Source organism: Populus nigra, chromosome 11, assembly GCF_951802175.1.
Source record: "Populus nigra chromosome 11, ddPopNigr1.1, whole genome shotgun sequence".
Lineage (NCBI taxonomy): Eukaryota > Viridiplantae > Streptophyta > Magnoliopsida > Malpighiales > Salicaceae > Populus > Populus nigra.
In genome coordinates, this window is record NC_084862.1 from 5,880,625 (window position 1) to 5,899,684 (window position 19,060).

The 19,060-nt window shown below is 34.4% G+C and overlaps 2 protein-coding genes across 3 annotated transcripts; one reads left to right on the forward strand and one right to left on the reverse strand.

Moving 5' to 3' along the window:
* Positions 1 to 206: 206 nt before the first annotated feature.
* On the forward strand, positions 207 to 6,949 carry LOC133668723 (uncharacterized). 2 transcript variants are annotated; one of them, XM_062088670.1, is made up of 3 exons: positions 207 to 445; positions 1,947 to 2,181; positions 2,693 to 6,949. In XM_062088670.1, the coding sequence occupies exons 2-3, from the start codon at positions 2,061 to 2,063 to the stop codon at positions 6,685 to 6,687; spliced, it is 4,116 nt and encodes a 1,371-aa protein (XP_061944654.1). In that variant the 5' UTR covers positions 207 to 445; positions 1,947 to 2,060; the 3' UTR covers positions 6,688 to 6,949. The 2 variants fall into 2 exon arrangements, with proteins under 2 accessions (XP_061944654.1, XP_061944655.1); XM_062088671.1 differs by lacking the exon at positions 207 to 445 and adding an exon at positions 578 to 739.
* Positions 6,950 to 8,277: 1,328 nt separating this feature from the next.
* On the reverse strand, positions 8,278 to 16,333 carry LOC133668724 (uncharacterized aarF domain-containing protein kinase At5g05200, chloroplastic). Its single transcript, XM_062088672.1, has 11 exons — positions 16,021 to 16,333; positions 15,797 to 15,908; positions 15,483 to 15,625; positions 13,726 to 13,839; positions 13,347 to 13,535; positions 13,062 to 13,217; positions 12,483 to 12,748; positions 12,280 to 12,377; positions 11,326 to 11,504; positions 11,129 to 11,245; positions 8,278 to 8,679 (listed from the first exon to the last, which is right to left on the reverse strand). The coding sequence occupies exons 1-11, from the start codon at positions 16,189 to 16,191 to the stop codon at positions 8,500 to 8,502; spliced, it is 1,725 nt and encodes a 574-aa protein (XP_061944656.1). The 5' UTR covers positions 16,192 to 16,333; the 3' UTR covers positions 8,278 to 8,499.
* Positions 16,334 to 19,060: the final 2,727 nt, after the last annotated feature.

The window sequence follows — 19,060 nt, forward strand, 5'->3', positions numbered from 1 at the left end:
TAACTTTGAGGTAGTGGTTTATTGTTGTCTTGAAAAAATAATTTTTTATATATATTTTTGTATTGTTTTGATATAATCATTTTTAATATTATTAATTATTACGTTGAAAGTTTCAAACTTTGAAAGTTTGAGAGACACATGACATCATCAAAAGAAGGTTCTCTTCTGTTGTTTTGCTTTGGAGGGTCAGGGGTTGACTGGAAAAAAAAAACCTCCCTTGGTCGGGACTTCTTTAAACAAGGCATAACCAGTAGTTAAAGTTAAAGCTAAAGCTAAAGTTGCAGAGAGATATGGACCATATGGTCTTCATTTTGTCCGTCTAAATCTCAGTTACTGGGAAGGAAGCGAGCGTTTATCAAAGGGAAAAATGAAAGAAGAGAGGTGAAGGCTCGTGAGTCGTGACTGGAAACCTTGACGTCAAGAAAAGAACTGAATTCCCTTGCAGGTTCGTTGTAATTTCTCAAGTCAACTTTCTGCACAGACTTGCTTCATTCCCATTTTTATTTTTTGCTTGGACAATTATTATATGCTGCTTCAACTTCGATTTACATATGTTATGTGCTTTCTCCTAAGTTGATTCATATTTTGAGCCCACCTTTTTTATTCTCTCTTGAGTTCTTTGGATCTTACTCGTAATTAAAGGGTTGGTGGGTCTTTCTTAGTGTATCTGATCTAAGCTGGTGCTCATTTCTTTTTGAGTTCGTTCAGTTTCTACGTTTATCCTTTCTTTGGATTTTAGGTATGTATGATTGCAGTTCATTTGTTATCTAATTGATGGTTTGTAGTGAGTACTCTAGTTTTTTTGGTTGCTGATGTATTATATTTGCTGACAATTTGATCAAAACTTTGTGATCTGTGATAATACATACATGTATATATAGTCATTTCTTTTCTAACATCAGGCTTGAATGTCTAGTTGCTGCTGCTCTAGTTGTGCTTCTTCTTCTTCTTCTTCTTCTTCTTCTTCTTCTTTGCTTTGCTGTCTTGCTATAGATTGCTGTTGAATATAGAATCGTGATCGTGGTGACCTGTTTGCAACCGTGTTTTTCTTTCTTCATTTCTGTCCTCTTTGTGCTTCCCTTCTTCTTCTTCTTCTTGTTTTTCTTTCTTTTCTTTCCCTTTCTTTTTTTTTTTTTTGGTATAGATGAGGTTAATTTCATAGATCTTCCCTTTTCCTCAAGGTTAATTAAATCGCCTTCAGCCACCATTCCTTATTTAAAGAAAAATCCGTGGAAAGAATCAATTTCTATCCACCGGTTCACAAAAAAAGAGAGGTTGTCTTGTTTGGCTAGATTTTCTTATGCATGGTTTTGCTATGATTATTTGAAAGCATTTCTCTTTCTTTCTCTGAGAAGGATTTAGCTGAATCTAAAATTACTTCTCAAATGCAGTATAAGGCGTAAGCATTCCCAACCAAATGAGGTTTCAGTCTCACCTTGTTCTGAGCGCTTGTTTTGATTCAAAATTCACACTCTCTTGTTGCTGGAGAAACATGATGGATGTAACTGGACTAGTTTCATTGGTTTAGAACATGTTTTGTAATAAAGGGGTTTTCTCTTAAAAATATTCCAGAAAGCATCAGAATGTGGCTTAGGTTGAGAGAAACATACAATTACAAATGGCATCAGGTTATTGAATTTGTTAACCTTGGATTGCATCAAGTTATTGACTTGTAATTAAAAAACTTTGTATGCGAAATGAAATGTCAACTTGCATGATTTTCGACATTAGTATAGGCTCTGAGCGAAATCTTGCAATTCCTCGAGTATTGTTGAAGCCATGTCTTATTTTCAAGAACATCATTTCTGTAAATATAAAACTATTTCTAGAACTCAATGTTAATAAGATGTTCTCCCTCTTTTTTGGTGGCATTCTTGAAAATGGACAATCCCCTCTAGATATCTAATCCGCGCTGACCTGTCTTATCTTTCTTCATTTGTCTGCAGATTCTGAAGTCTTACAGCAAGTTAACAATTCAATATAGTCATTGGTATTTGCAACACCAAAGATTAGGAGTGGAAGCCCAACCTGGGATTACTTACAATCATATTTGGAGGAACATGAACGGTGGATCAGCTGCTAAGATTCGGCTTGTCAGATGTCCTAAATGTCGGCAGCTTCTTGTGGAGCCACAAGATATTACAGTCTACAAATGTGGTGGCTGTGGCACACATCTTCAAGGTACAACCCTTTTAATTTGTGATGTATGGTTTGGATAATATATGCTGGATCTTTTTCATTAAATTGTTAAATAAGATAAGAGATGGTAATATAGTATTCTTCTTGGATTGGTCAAGTTGATATAGAAATTCAATTACAATATTCAACTTGGTTAAGTTCTGATTATAAAAGATTAGGAGGTTCAACAATTATCAATTCCATATTGCATGGACCTATGAATGCTACTTTCCTATGATAGACATTCTGATGAACTCTATAGGTTCCTTGAGCGATACTTTAATAGCCAATACTACAGGTTGATGGCACTAAGCCAGTGCTAGACTAGCTCTTCTAGTACAAGAATGCTTTCCTTAACAATTAAAGAGTATTTTCGTCTTATACACCTAAGTTGTTCTATTCTTACCATCCATAGATTGTTTTCTTTATCTCTCTTCTTGTTTTACTGAAGGTGCTCTTCATTGTAACAATCTGGATTTGTAGATAGTTTAATCGCTTCTTTTCCTTCATGCAGTGAAAATTCGAAAAAGTAACCCTGAAGTCGCAACTTCTGGCCTGCATGAAACAGATGCTTCTCAGAAAAATAGATCAGATCATATTTCTGAAGCTAAGGAATCCAGCAGCTCAAATCATGAAGAAAATTTTCTTTCCCCTGGGGAATGTTCTCCAGACCAACTCAATGGGGGGGATTGTGCTGCATCTGGCGATTGTGATCTTGATCATCTCAGTGGTGCAAACTTACCAGAAGAACTGCGAAGGAGTGGAAGTGATCGAAATGGTTCTGGAGATTTTGATAGTAAGCAACCTGGAGGTGTGAGCTCATCACACAACCAAAAGAATGAGATTGATAAAAATGATCCAGGGGACTCTGATAATGAGCATGTTGTAGGTGTAGGCTCATCCAATGAACACCAACAGAATGGGAGTGGTCAAAATGAGACTGAGGATTGTGTTGATTTGAAGGTAATAGGCACAAGCTTGTCAAGTGATGATCAGGAAAGAGGAAATGATTCAAATGAATCTCCAGAGTGTGATCATGAACAGCCTGAAATTTTCAATGAAGTTCAAATCCAACAAATTGAATCTGGGGATGGCAATGATGAGCAACTTGGAGGTATGGGGGGCATATCAACTGAAGCACAAAATGACTGGAGTGATCGAAATGATTCTTCTGATTGCAATGTTGAACAGGCTGGGTTTTCCTATAAAGTTTGTTCGCCTACCAAACTTGATGAAGAGCTGTCCCCACTGGCGGCAGCAAAACCAAAAGCTGAAGTCAATGAAGGTGGGATTCAACAAAATGAGTCTGGAGCTTTCAGTGATGAGCAACTTGGAAGTGTGAACTTATCAACAGAAGCAGAAGATGACAGGAGTGATCAAAATGATTCCTTGGATTTCAGCATTGAACAGGCTGGAACTTCCAACGATGTTTGTTCTCCCACCAAACGTGCTCATCTCAAGAACAAAGAGCCATCCCCACTAGCAGGAGCAAAAAAAGAAGTTGAAGTGAGTGATGAAAGCTCACCATTAACAGTCACAAAAGCAGAATTAGATGCTCACAGTGATAGTGATGGAACTTCCAACGATGTTTGTTCTCCCACCAAACGTGCTCATCTCAAGAACAAAGAGCCATCCCCACTAGCAGGAGCAAAAAAAGAAGTTGAAGTGAGTGATGAAAGCTCACCATTAACAGTCACAAAAGCAGAATTAGATGCTCACAGTGATAGTGATGGAACTTCCAACGATGTTTGTTCTCCCACCAGACATGCTCATCTCAAGAACAAAGAGCCATCCCCACTAGCAGGAGCAAAAAAAGAAGTTGAAGTGTGTGATGAAAGCTCACCATTAACAGTCACAAAAGCAGAATTAGATGCTCACAGTGATAGTGATGGAACTTCCAACGATGTTTGTTCTCCCACCAGACATGCTCATCTCAAGAACAAAGAGCCATCCCCACTAGCAGGAGCAAAAAAAGAAGTTGAAGTGTGTGATGAAAGCTCACCATTAACAGTCACAAAAGCAGAATTAGATGCTCACAGTGATAGTGATGGAACTTCCAACGATGTTTGTTCTCCCACCAGACATGCTCATCTCAAGAACAAAGAGCCATCCCCACTAGCAGGAGCAAAAAAAGAAGTTGAAGTGAGTGATGAAAGCTCACCATTAACAGTCACAAAAGCAGAATTAGATGCTCACAGTGATAGTGATGGAACTTCCAACGATGTTTGTTCTCCCACCAAATGTGCTCATCTCAAGAACAAAGAGCCATCCCCACTAGGAGGAGCAAAAAAAGAAGTTGAAGTGGCAGAATTAGATGCTCACAGTGATAGTGATGGAACTTCCAACGATGTTTGTTCTCCCACCAGACATGCTCATCTCAAGAACAAAGAGCCATCCCCACTAGCAGGAGCAAAAAAAGAAGTTGAAGTGAGTGATGAAAGCTCACCATTAACAGTCACAAAAGCAGAATTAGATGCTCACAGTGATAGTGATGGAACTTCCAACGATGTTTGTTCTCCCACCAAACTTGCTCTTCTTGAGAACAAAGAGTTGTCTTCAGTGGAAGGGGAAAAATCAGAAGCTGGAGCCAGTAATGAAAGCTCACAATTAGCAGGAGCAAAAGCATTACTAGATGCTTCCAAAGAGAGTGGTTCTGATTTCATAAAATCAAGTATTGAGAAGTCAGTTGACAAGGAGGGTGCTTCAGTTGTCGCTGCTCAAAGGCCTGCAGGAGAAAGCATTTCATCAGACATTTTTGTAACTTCGCCAAATGAACAGCTAGAGAAGCTTCATGAAACAGGTCGCCATGATTTTGACCGTGTACAGTGTACAGATACATTCAAAACTATGGATTTGATTGACCCCAGCTCTGAGTTAAGTGACAGTCTTATAGACTTGTCCAAATCCCCAGCCACCAGAAGCTCTCGGGCTTACTATGATGACACTGTCTCTTCATATGAAGGAACAGATGATCAATTACCTGATCGACCCAAGCATCCATTTAGATATACTCATAAGCAAGCAAATCATGCAGCTTCCAATGAGAGACCCAGAAGCGAAAAGTTCGTGGCGAATAGCAGTTTGGAAATGCAGCATCACTTGAAGAATCATACATCAATTATTTCTGATAATAATCTCCATGCCTTGAAATCCAGCAAACTAAATCATGATGAATTGGTAGAGCACACAAGGGTTGCCCATCCAGCTAGAAACTGGAGAAGACTGGAGAAGGATGAATATCCATCTCAGGCTCCTTTCTATCAAAGAGACTTCTTGGCTGGCTATGATAATGGGAGCCCTTCCAATCAAAACAACAATGAATCCCGTTCCAATCCGTACTTTCATTCACGTGAAAAGGCTGCATACACTGAACAGGAGAAGATGAAACTGTTGGAAATGATTTATGAATTGCAGGATCAAGTTAACGTTCTGAATGGAAAGGAAAAAGGGAGGGTTGCTCCAGGGGTCACTTGGAAGGACCATAATCCCAGTTACAATGATTATCTGGAGCAGGTAATTTTCAATGACTTAGACTATCCGAGTTATCCTGGAAGATTCAGAGGGGGAAGCAACTGGCATCAACAGAGTAAATACTCCCAAATACCTTTCCCAGCAGAGGTAGCAAGCAATCGAAACCAAGTTGATCACTTGTGTTGCTGTCCCCAAGACTGTCGCTTGGCACAACTACCTCCACCTAACCTTCATCATAATAGAGTGTTTTGCAAGGCCCAAGATCATGTCGAATTTTACCATTCCTATGGTTCTTGTCCCTCAACTCCACAACGGCATGCTGACTCTGAGTTTTCCATATATAGGCGTGAAACACTTTCTGATGACCACAGGCGTAGGGATCAGGAGGTAAAGAAGTATGTAACGAGGAAACATCACTTGGCTAAGCGTCACCTCCTGCCCCTGGCAGGTGGAGCCCCTTTCATAACATGTTTTTTTTGCTTCAAACAGCTTCAGCTACCTGCAGATTTTCTTCTTTCTAAAAGGAAGTACCACCAGCTAAGATGTGGTGTCTGTTTGGAAGTACTTAGATTTTCACTTATAAGCAGGACTCATCTAGTTCCATATACACCGACTGCTGATGCACCTCCACCAAGTGAGGTTGATGAGCATAGTGGCGGTCTTCATAGGAGAATTTCAGCTTCATCTTCTCATGCCAGCAATTGTCCCAACATGGATCCCGTGTCATGTTCTGAAGATTATGGACTTCCATTCTGTAAAAGCGGTTCCACTGATGGGGATCCTGTCCAGACATCATTACGTTCAGCTGAAAGCAGCCTGAATGAGCGTCGGAAGAATCCCAAGGAAAAGCATGAATTATCTGGACCTTCTTCTAGCATGTCCAAAACAAAGAAAGTATCTTCAGAAATTGAGGAGCTGCCAAGGAAAGGAGGAGGAGGTTCCCCACTTCACCGACTCATGGGTTATTCCTCACCAAGTCGACTGATATATGGTTATGAACCATCTTGTTCAAGTTGGTACTATCCAACAGAAGACTAAGTGAGCAACTCACGACATATTTATCATGAAGCACTGGCTTGTATAGATACATATAGGTTTTACCTTGATTATGTTGTTGATTATAGTACAGGAAATAGGACTCGCCTCATTGCTTTGGAATCAGTAGTATATATAACAGAAGTAGAAACACAAGTTTTGAATTCCAAGTATAGGTTCTCAGAAGAGAAGATTGCAGTAATTATTTGTTTATTTTTGTATTATAAAACTGATCCTGTATAACGAAGTTTTTGGATTTCATGTATATTATTCAGAGAAGTAAAAGACAAAGAAATCATCACATAAAGGTCGTCACTCGTGAGGAATGCTCAGTTTCTTCAAAGCGCTTGATGTACTCAGACAACTTTTAAAATTCTCCCCATGCTCTGTCCTTGACTATCTTGAGCTTAACGTCATGAGTTTAGCAGGTTTGCATGCATGTCCAGTTGAAGTAGGTTGCACAGACTGATTTTAGCTTGAGCAAGAATGTCCAGCTGTTGTTTTATGGACAAAAACACTCCCATGACTTCACATCCGTTTCTATCTCGTCGTAGAAACCAAAAAAAATGTGATTTTGATTCACCATGAATTGTTAGTTGCTAATGCAATTTCTTCGTGTTTCCAGGGTGAAGCCCACAAGATGACTTTGTAATTCGCTAGGTTGTGCTGTGCTTCTTGATGCTCCGTATTACCCAGTAGCGTTTCTGTATCTTTTTTCTTTTTGACAAGCTAATAATAAACATCAACATATTTATCCACTTTTAACTACCATTATAATAAACTCGGTTCATTTAAATAATATAAATAAATAAACAAAATATAAAAAAACATATAAATAATATAAATAAATAAACAAAATATCAAAAAAATATTATAAAGCTAATCAAATACAAACTAAATAAAATTATAAAGTCTAATTTTCAAACAACTTAATTTTAAAGAAAACAAATTGAAAAAAAATATTTAATTGAAAAAAAATAGCAGAAAAAAAATTCAAGTTAACCCACTAATCCTGCAACCCTAGACACAAGATTCAAATAACTCAATGAAAAAAAAATCATGAAGATCAATTTTTAATGAATCAAATAAAAAAAATCATTTAAAAAAAACCTAAAAATAATTCAAAACAAGCTCATGTTAACTTTCAAAACTCATGTTGGTCAAAAAAACCAACCTCTTAAAAAAAACCTAAAAAATAATGCAGAAAAATTTTAAATAAATAAAATATTGAGGAATAAAATTAAAAATAATATAATAAAAAAATTGAGACTAAATCTGATATAAAAATAATTTAAAATCAAATATTAAGTGATAAAACTGAAAATAAAATTCAATTAAAATAAAATAAAATAAAATAAAATAATCAATAAAAAATTTAAAAATAAATAACAATAAAAACAAATTTGACTGGAACAAAATTCAATTTGCTTAAGTGCATACTAGCCACCTAATGCCCTTTAATTACCCCCATCAAGATAATGCATGGCCGTACCAAGTTGAACTCCATACGCTTATCACCTTTTGCAGTCTGAATGCAGAGCAGCTAGGCTTCTTAGGAAGCTAAAACACTGAAAAATGTTTATGAAGTAGAACTAAAAGATCAACTATAGAATTACATTCCTTCCGAATTCAATACCAAAAACATTGAAAATGTAAAAGTGCATTCTTCTGTAGTGTGGAGAGATTCAATTCCTATTGATTGTCTGCGACTTCAACTTCGATTTGCAGCTTTTCTGCTGGTTGTATTTACAAGGAAATGAAAACAAGGTGAGGCAAGCATAAAGCCCTTGGCAGATTTATCTACACATACAAAATTCATCTGAAGCTGTTCTTATATCTGCTTCCTCGATTTGAAACAATGGAAATCCTCTGGTCCTGAAGCATGTTTAAGTTGGGGGCCAGCAATCGGGTGTACCGATCAAAATACAGAAGCTGTTTCATGAGAAGAGCAAACTCCCTGGGAAATTTGAGTCCATATGATTCACTAACCCGAATCTGTTGCAAGCCAAAAAATATGAAACGTGGGTTATTGGTAACAGAACAAGAGAGAGGAATGATTCGAGAGAAGAAGAGGGTGCCATGGATCAGGATTGCTTCAATAATTGGTCTTCGTAACTACACTTAGCAACTACTTCAGAACTTTCTGCAAATTTGCAAGCTCCACTGACCAGTCTATACTGAACTTTGTATACAGTTTCTGGGATGGATGTCTTTTATCGTAAGCCATATTGATTTTCCTGTCCAAAATTATCCCATCCTTTGATTTCCCACAATGAAATTCTACTCTTTTTTTTATCCATAGGTAAATAGTTAAAACTTAAGATCTACCCTGACCTAACACCATCCTTCTGCAAACATCACCTGCAGGTTGCAGGTATAGCGATTAAACAAAATCCTGAGAAGGGCAGACCTGTTGACTGCTGGCAAAACAGTGGGCATTTTGATGGTTTATGCATTTTTTATCATCCTATTATAGAGATAACTAGTTTATTGGGCCCGCACCACGCCTTGAGCCTGAACATTTTTGTCGGTTTTAAAAAAAAATTACCTGAGTGACTCAAGCATGTTTTAAAAAAGTTAAAAAAAAAAAAGTGATTAAGAACATAAACCCCGCTGTGAAAAAAAGGTATAGTTTAATTAGATAATAAAAAAATAGATAATGACAGTAAATAGACCAATTTAAACAAAAAAAATCATGGAACCTCAAAAAAACAGTTACCAAAATGATAAAGGTGACAAAACTAAAATTCCAACCAATCAAATTCAAAAAAAAAAAAAGATGGAAAAAAAGCAAACCGGACAAGCCAACTAACTCTGCAACCTGGATCATGGATAACTCAATAAAATACAAACTGGAAAAGATTACGAAACTCAATTCTAAAAAAACTCAATATTAAAGGATAGAATGTAAAAAATATTAAATTAAAAAAATCCTAAAAAAACCAAGCCAATTCAGGCTAACCAGCCAAATATGTGGTCTAAGTGATGGGACTAAGATAAACGTATAAAAAAGAAATTGAAGAAATCATGAAGCTTGATATAAAAAAACTCCAACTTTAAAGGATGGAACTGAGAAAAAAAAATTCTAATCAATCTAATGTTGAAGTATAAAATAAAAAAATAATTAATATAAATTAAAAAACTTTGACAAAGTAAATTCAATAAAGGACAACAAATAAAAAGAACCAAGATAACCAGAATTATTTTTAAAATGAATGAAAAATTCAATAGAAATAAAATAAATAAAAGTAACAGAGCCTAATTTCCAATTAAATAAATGTTATATGATAAAACCGAGAAAACATGAGCTTGAAAAAAGATAAACAAAACAAGCAAACCCAAGCGAACCTCATAAACATGGGTTAATCTCAACCAATTTAATGTTGAAGAATGAAATCGAGAAAAAATAATCAATTTAAGAAATTTGTCAAAATAAATAAAATAGCAATCAAAAGAATGAGAATTTAATAAAAAGAAAAAACTAAAGGAAGATGAAATTGTCAAAAAAAATATCATCTTCAAAACTTATCTCAAATAAAACAAATAGAAACCAAAAGAATAGAAACCAAATTTTTAAAAATTAAAAATGAAAAGGGGATGAAAATGAAAAAGAATTCTAATTTTATAAATTATTCAAAATAAAATAAATAGTAATAAAAAAAACAGAGACCAAATTTGAAGGAATAACAAGGGTCGCTTAGAAATTTTGAAAAGGCAAGCATGGAAATCAAGGAGAAAAGAGAAAATAATGAAGGAAAAAAAAGATCGTCGACGCAAAACTGGAGGGTTGTTGGCCACAAGCGCCACCACGGAAGATGGCATTTAGTCACCTGACAGCCCTACTGGTGAATGCATTGTTTTTTTTAATAATACTTAATATTTATTCAAATACATAAAATACCCCCAAGTCAACTTGATACTAACCAAAAAAACCAGGATGAACAGATGAAAAAGCCCCTGAAAGATAGTTTAGTAGATTGTCTTTTACAGTAATTAAGTTATTTTATTGTGCTAAAAAAAATAAAAAGACTAAAAAATCCTTGGACACAAGTTTAATTTTCTTATTTTATTTTAGAGGTAACTAAGTCATTTTACTGTGTCAAAAAAAATAAAAAGATTAATTTGTCCCCACATAAATTGAAAATGACAATTGAATCATGGTGAAGACTGTCTTGACCCCGATGCCTAATTCAAAGGTTTTATGATTAAAGGTTAATTTTATCATTACACCATGTAGGTGCACAATAATTTTTCTAGGAGATTTAGTTTTTTGTTAATGCATCAATGGGTCTCGTATGATGAACACTGTCCTAACATCACAACATAATTGCCAGGAAAATTGTAATCTAACACAATGATTAAGTTTGCACTGCATCTATTTTGAAAATTTTCAAACTTAACTCATCATATATTTTGGTTGAAGTGATTAATGAGATCAGCTTACCACATCAAGAAAGAGTGCATTCATCTGCCTCTCGTCAACAACAACATTGGCAGAGACAGCAGTTGCATTTGTAGTTCTATCCCTGGCAGTTGCAACGATTAATTCAGTATCCAAATCCTGCATTAGAGTAATAAAGAGCGTTTTAAAGCAGTTCCAATAAATTTCAAAAAATGAGTATTTAGAGTATTGATGTTTACCTGAATTGATGAGAATATCTTTTCCAGGTCTCTGGCAAAGGCCATAACATCCACATCCTTGTTTGTGGCACCCATTTCAATCAAGGCAGATGCCATTGACTCATATTCTTCAGTTGCAATTGACGCAAGAAACACTTCCATAGCAGTCCATGTTTTTGGGGATATGCGACCAACAATTCCTGTAGATTGGATTCTACTTGAGTTATATGACAGAAGGCTTAAATTCACGTAAATAGTTGGTCAGCTCTCATTAAATATGCTGTAAATGCTCCAGATCATACCATCACCAACCTGAGGTACCATTAACATTAGATCTATAGTACTAAGTGGTATAAATGACCCATTAAAAAAGGTTCTGCAATTAAGGGATGCACCATGAATCTGCAGAAATAGTTCTACACGGTACAATATATCATCTAATAATCGTTTATGATCCTTTGGCCCCAATCAATATGACAGACATGTGTTTTCAGAAGCTCGGGTAAAGATACAAGATTAACTTCCATGTCACCAATGACCTTGAAGCACAAGTAGCACTCTTACAAAAAGCAAGAGGGGCAAGGTCTTAGGTTCAGGTCCCACCTTCGTCAATCCATCTCTAAACTGAAAAAAAAGGAACTTCCATGTTTGCTTTTCTGATGAAATTCAGAAAGAGAGAAGTCAACAATGATATTAAAATTCTCAACTATTATTCTATCATTGTTGTAGCAGATGGGCCACTTTAGCACAGGGAAGATTTGCAGAAAACCTACTTAGGTAACCATTTGCTGTAATAACAAGGTCCTCTAAGTAACCAGTATACGCTAGTAATCAAATCCAATAATGAGTGGGAAATCCAGTCATTCAATGTAGAGTATAACAAGCTATGCACAAACATTCAGTAAAACGGATGCCTAAAACTGTATTTCTTGGAAACTAAATCATGAATCAACTTAATGCACATAAAAATTTTACCGAAATCAAGAAACCCAATGCGGCCATCACGTAACAACCACAAATTGCCGGCATGAACATCTGCATGGAAAGTTTCACATGCAAGTAAACTACCAAACCTGGACAAGAAATTTCATATGATCAGTTTTACATTCAAAAACCTGATATGATATTCTTAAGATTAACATGAAATCTCACAAGCATGTGGATCACGGATGTCATACCACACATTGAGGGCAGTTATAAGACTGGTCTCTGGACTAGAAACAAGTGAGCTTATAGAGTCCAGGTCAGTGAGAGGCACTCCATATAGCCTCTCCATTGTAAGAATTTGCTGGGTACTGCAGTGCTGGTATACTTTTGGAGCTGTAGCTTGCCTTGTAAGTCCCATAGCTTCCAAATAACTCCTAAAGGCCTCGATGTTTGCAGCTTCCTTATAAAAGTCGACTTCTTCAAGCATGGACTCTCTTATGTCTTTGACAATACCAACCTACCGAGAGGAGACATGACTTACGAACGAAAAGAAACTTCAAGAATTTAATTAACGGACACACTCAGAAACAAATATATGCTTGCTTCCTCCACAATAATACATCAGGGAGGTCAATAAATGCAAAACCCCAATATGCCACTGGATGAATAAGTATCTTTTTGTATGTCATTAAGATGGATAAACACTTAAAGTTTCTAGGATTTCAACATTGGGAAAATATAGTGATAAAAGGACTTGGAAGTGTAGAAGTTTACTCTCAAGACAGCAACTAATTTCATCACTTGCAAAAACTGATGAACAAACATCATACCAGTGATGCACGGCTGAGTTCAGGGTTTAAAAACTCCAATATGCGAGCAACAATGTAAACAAAGTTCAAATCTGCCACTAGGATATCTTTTATTCCAGGTTTCAAGACCTTTATAACTACATCGTCTTGAGAGCCCTTGAGCCTTGCAGCATGAACCTGGGCATTATATTCAAATTTTGAGCATGTCAAAAATATGAGTAAGAAATGAAAATATGAGAGGGATAGTGCACTCCAAGGAAATACACAAAATAGATGTGAAACAGGAAAGGGAAGAAGAGTATTTACCTGTGCAATTGAGGCCGAGGCAACTGGTGTTGGGTCAACATATTCGTACACACTGTCTATTGGTCTTCCTAATTCCTCACGCAAGATTGCTTGAATTTCTTGAAAAGGAACTGATGGAGCTCTGTCGAAACAGTTCTGAAATTCTTGTACATATTCTGCTGGGAACAATGTAGGTGCAGATGCTATGAACTAGCAAAACACATGATAGGAAAGCATTAGTGGAAAAATAGCATCTGCCAGGAAGATTAAAAAGAAGTGTAATGGAAACAAGGATAGAAGATTTAATTTTTATTGAATAAGAGGAATAAAATTGTTGACAAACTCAAGCAGCATTGAACAATCAAAAAGAAGAAACTTTTTGAAATATACTATGACTTACCTGACCTAATTTAATATAGGTTGCTCCCATGCGTTCAAACAATCTCCTCAAATATTGTGGAGAAAGTAATCCAAGCTGCATTTGGGTTGGTAATCCAGCAGAAGAATTTGTAGACTGCAAATAGTAGAGGGATGAGGAGGTCAAAAAATAGTATGAATTATACAACTTTTTTTAACCTATCATACAAAAAGACGCTTCTATCAGAACTTAAACTAATAGTGATGTCATCCATGGGATTTGGTGAAAGCAAACTAAGTAAAAAAGGAATATATAAAGCAAGCAACAAACTGAACAAATTTCACATCCTCAGCTCTCTTCTAAGAACTGATCCAAATGAAATGAGGCCTTTCTTTAAATAGATGCTCATCTAAATTGCACTCTTATGCGCTGATAGTCACCTATTTACTCTTCCTCAAAATGTTCATTTTTTCATTGTTCTGTTTCCTAAAGTTCAAAGAGAAAAAAAAAATGTAAGAAATTGTGATATAACCATGAGGCTTAATATCTCTATAATGCCAACCAATCCTCTATTCTGTCATGCTTCATATACCATAATTGCTTCCATAGATTCCCTGTTGCCATCAGAAAATCATTGATGCATGTATACCCTTTCTTTTACAATGACAATAATATCGTTCCAGTAGCCATCTAGAGGAACTGCAACTCAATAGAAATAGGCAATGCAAGAACCAACAATCTGCATATTGCCACAGGATTTGCAAAGAATGGGCACTAGCTTAAGGAAGCATCTTATGGATTTCCCAAATGAAATGCAAAGAAACATCAATATAGAGGTAGCGTAAGAACTTACACGAGTTTAATGCATTAGCATCTACGGACAATATAATTTGCAAGCATTGGGTTCTAAATATAGATGTCATGCAAAATTACAGTCATTCTCACTAGTGGAAAGACAAATAAGAATCCAAGTTATACCCTAGGACAGTTGAGTATCTTACTAAGGCCAACCCAAAATCTGATTGGAAAAACATCTAGGAAAAAGGATCTCTCATAGTTAAAGTTCTGAGACTGAAAAATGAAGTCCCAAAACCATCATCATATGAGACAGAATGGCAACTAGGAATGATGTAAGTTGAAAGAAGAATTTCAACCTTCTTTCTGCATCATATTTTCGCTTTAAATGATGTAGTACCAGAAGGAACTGAACCTGGGATAATTTTACATCCACTATGCAGCTAGGTTATACCATGTTAAAACAGAATCCTTGAGTCTTAATCACCCACTGCAATTGTAAGCCATGCTTGATCCCATTCAACTAAGTGGATTAACCTTCAACCTCTCAGTCCTGACCACAGGAATCACTGAAGAACTTGGTTGCATTATGTTGGAGGCCATACATGGAATTTAAGAGATAAATATGCTGTAAAAGGAAGAGTTTCACAGTCAAGTTCGCACGAGCAATACTGCTACCAGTCAGAAAAATTAACTCTAGTTCCAGGAGAAGACAGGAATTCCAACCTCGACAACCAGAGTCTGGTCGAAAGGAAAAGAAACATATTAGAAATAATCGTTCAGTTTTCTACAATCTCGTAGGCTTAACCAGTTCTCACAATGTAATCAATTGACTAACAAATCAACAAATTACATCTCTGATGAGTTTCCAGGCATGCTACAAGAAAAGCAGAAGTGCTTGCAAACGAGATAGTTATCCATACATTGTAAGCAAAACTAGAAGTGTTTTATTATTTATTTGTGTCAAAGTAAAAAAGAAAGAAAATTACTGAAGCGCAAACTACCTTTGATGCATCTGCCAGCCACTCGCCACCAACTCCAAGAAATGCTTGAATACCTTGAGCCAGCCTTAGGGCTCCACGTGGACCGGTATTGATAGATGTCTGAACAATATCCTCCACAAGTTTGGGCAAGTTTTCAATACCGTCTGATAGGATAACATACATTAGTTTTCAATAACGAAGTATAATTACAGCTAAAACCAGAAGAAGTGACAGCAAGTTCATTAAAACTTTATATACTGGTGGAATATATAGGTAAACGTAAACGGGTAAATTCCTAATTTCATTATGTGACCATTGAGGTGATAGTAACCAACCTTGGAGGCGAGAAGAGAAAAGATCCTGCTGTGATTGAGCATACCGGGCAAAAGGGGTAAAACCCTTTGAGCGAAAATTGAGCTTACTTGATCTCCTGCTTGGAATTGGAAACTTTTGAAACAAAAAGAAGTAGTTTGTCAAGACAAGACAAGAATGATTGGTAAAAGAAGAACCCACATATCAAATAATCAATAATTAGATATCAAGAGAAATATTCAATCACCTGAGGAAATGGGTGTGGATTATTGGTAAAGAGAGGGAACCGAGCCCCTCTTAGTGCTGACACAGAAATTATCGCCATTTCTTTCTTTCCTTCTTGCAGAAATATGAAATATCTATTCGGCACCAAATTGGACAGCACGACTGTGCTTAGTTGAGGAGGGGGGGAAAACATGAAAGGGAGGAGGCCACGTGGCAGGAAGTAGCTCGCCCTGACACAGGTTTGGGTTCTTGTCTTGACGTCTTGTATGCAGTCCACTGATGTTATGAAAAGAAAAGTTGCGTCGCATCATCGATGCTTGGGCTCCATGACTGTTAAGATTCTGGTCCCTCAATGACATTTGACAAGAGGTGTTAGCTTTCCTTGCAATTTGGTTCTTGACTTTGGGAATTTTTGGCAGAGATTAATTTTTAAATAATTTTTTATATTAAAATATATATTAATGATTTTTTTTTATTTTTTAAAAATTATTTTTGACATCAGTACATCAAAACGATTCAAAACGTACAAACTGTATTAAATTTTAGCCAAAAAAAAATTAAATTTTGTGGGAACGCCGGTTTCAACCGCGTTCCAAACGCTTCCTTTGTTTTCACTGCTGTTAGATTACGTTTGTTTTGTCATTTTAAAAAAATTAAAAATAATATTTTTTATATTTTTATATTGTTTTGATTTATTAATATCAAAAATAATTTTAAAAAAATAAAAAATATTATTTAAATATATTTTTAAATAAAAAATAATTTAAAAAATAACTGTTATTATACTATTAAATACCCTATTAATTTTAAGTTTTGTTAATAAATAATTTGCTTTGATTGTTTTTATTTTGACAACTATGAGAACAATAATAATAATTCTCTATAGCAAATTAACAATAAGATAGTTGTTTGGAAGAAACTAGCTATTTAACCCATACAATACCGGGGTTTATTTAAAAAACAACCGGGGTTTATTTAAAAAACAACATAGGGCATGTTGATTGCTTTTAAGTGTTTTTAATATAAAAACTTTAAAGTGTAAATTAAAAGTCAATATAAGTAATTAACTAAATAAATCAATAACTATATATGTAAATAAAAAAAAATCATCGACAATAATAAAAAAAAAATTGAAAAAATTAAAAGATAAATAAAAATCAAGATATTCAATCATACAAAATGTAACATTCACTCAATTGTATTCACTTAACTTATTTATTTAAATCAATAAAAAATAAATTCACATTCTAAAAGACCCATAACCTAAAAGATAAATACAAATAAAAATGATTGAATAAACTCACGTCCTATAAAAATTACGCAAGGCCGAACAAATCAGCAATGTTATTTAAAAATAAATATTTTTTTATTTTGAAAAAAAAAACTTTGTCTGTATAAATAAAAAAAATACAAATAAATTAGAATAATATCTTGAAAATAAAAAACAAACAAAACAATTCTAAAAAGACTTTATATTAAAAAAAAATAACATGTAAAACTCGTTACCTAAATCATAAGATTGGGATAAACACATAGAAAATAAATTGAAGATAATCACCAAACCAATATTTTTCTAGAAAAAACAACTGCAAAACAATAAAATTGTATGAAGTCGAATCCCTAAAATCAAAAAATCAGAGATGAATTCATGAAAAAATGATCTAAACAAATGAGGGCAAAAAAAAAACAATCATAGAGAAATAAAAATTTGATTTAACATGCATTTCGCAACAGATCATAAGTTTTTTTTTTTTTTAAGAAAAGTACTTGAGTACAAAGGCTATTTTGATGTGCTTTTTTTACAAAAAAAAATTATAAATGTAAATTAAAAAAATTATCAAAACATCCAATAATAATCTATGCAAATAAATAAATAAATAAATAGTTAACAATAACTAAAAGAGAAAAAGAAAAAACTAAGAGATAGACGTAAATCAAGATAATTTATGGGTTTGTGTCCACTAAACATGTTTATTAAAAGCAATCAAAGATAATAGAAATAAAAACACATATGAAATCGATTAATAAAATAAAAGGAAAAAAAATACATGGCCGAACATATTCGAAATATTGTTCCAAAATAACTATTTTTTTACAAAACAAAACTCATTTGTATAAAATAAAATTAAAAAAAAAAGTCTACAAAAATTAATTAAAAAAAAACTTCATCCACAAAAGGCATGCAAAACATGTGGTCTAAGTAATGAGATCGAGACAAATTGATTGAATAGAAATTAAAGGTAACCACAAAACTATTTTTTAAAAAAAAAACATAATGTAAAATGATAAAATAGTAAAATAAAATGAGAGGGAAAAAGGATACCTGGCCGTATTAATACTTAAAACTTGTGACCCGTATGACTAAATTGAAAGCATGACAAATAGAAAAATAGTGAAATCTAATCCCGAACAAATCAAACACCGAAAGATGTAACTGGAAAGAAAATTGACTGTATAAAAAATATAATTAAAAGAATGAGGGTGAAAGTCAAAATTAAAAAAAAAATGAGTGCATCTAAAAAAAATTAAATTGAAAGATTAAATTGAAAAAGAAATCAACAAAAGAAAAAAGAAATCAAAAGAATGAGGGCTAGAATGAGGAAAAAAAATAAACTTTGATTTAAGAAAAAAAATTAAAAAACCAATAAAACTTTAACAAAAGATCCAAGGATCAAAATGAAAAATCAAAAGAATAAAGATCTAATTGAAAAAGAAAAAAAATAATATATGACAAATTATAATTTAAGGTCTTACCTTAATTATTTTTCTAAGGGTACATGTGTATTTTTCTTATAGCTCAAGAAGTGAAAACTCTGAAACTCCCTTGGTCAATAACTTATTTATTTTTTTACCTTCAGGGTTAATTTTTTTACTCTAAAGTTTGTAAAATGTCAAAAAACTCCTTGGTCAACGGTCTAATTTTTGTTGACCTTCGAGGCACAATAGTTTTTTTTACTATACAATTAAAAGTAAAAAGACTAGCATACTCCCATTCAATCTTTTAATTATCAATGAGCATATAAAAAGACCAAAATATACTTACTTCAGAGGCGTCTAATTTT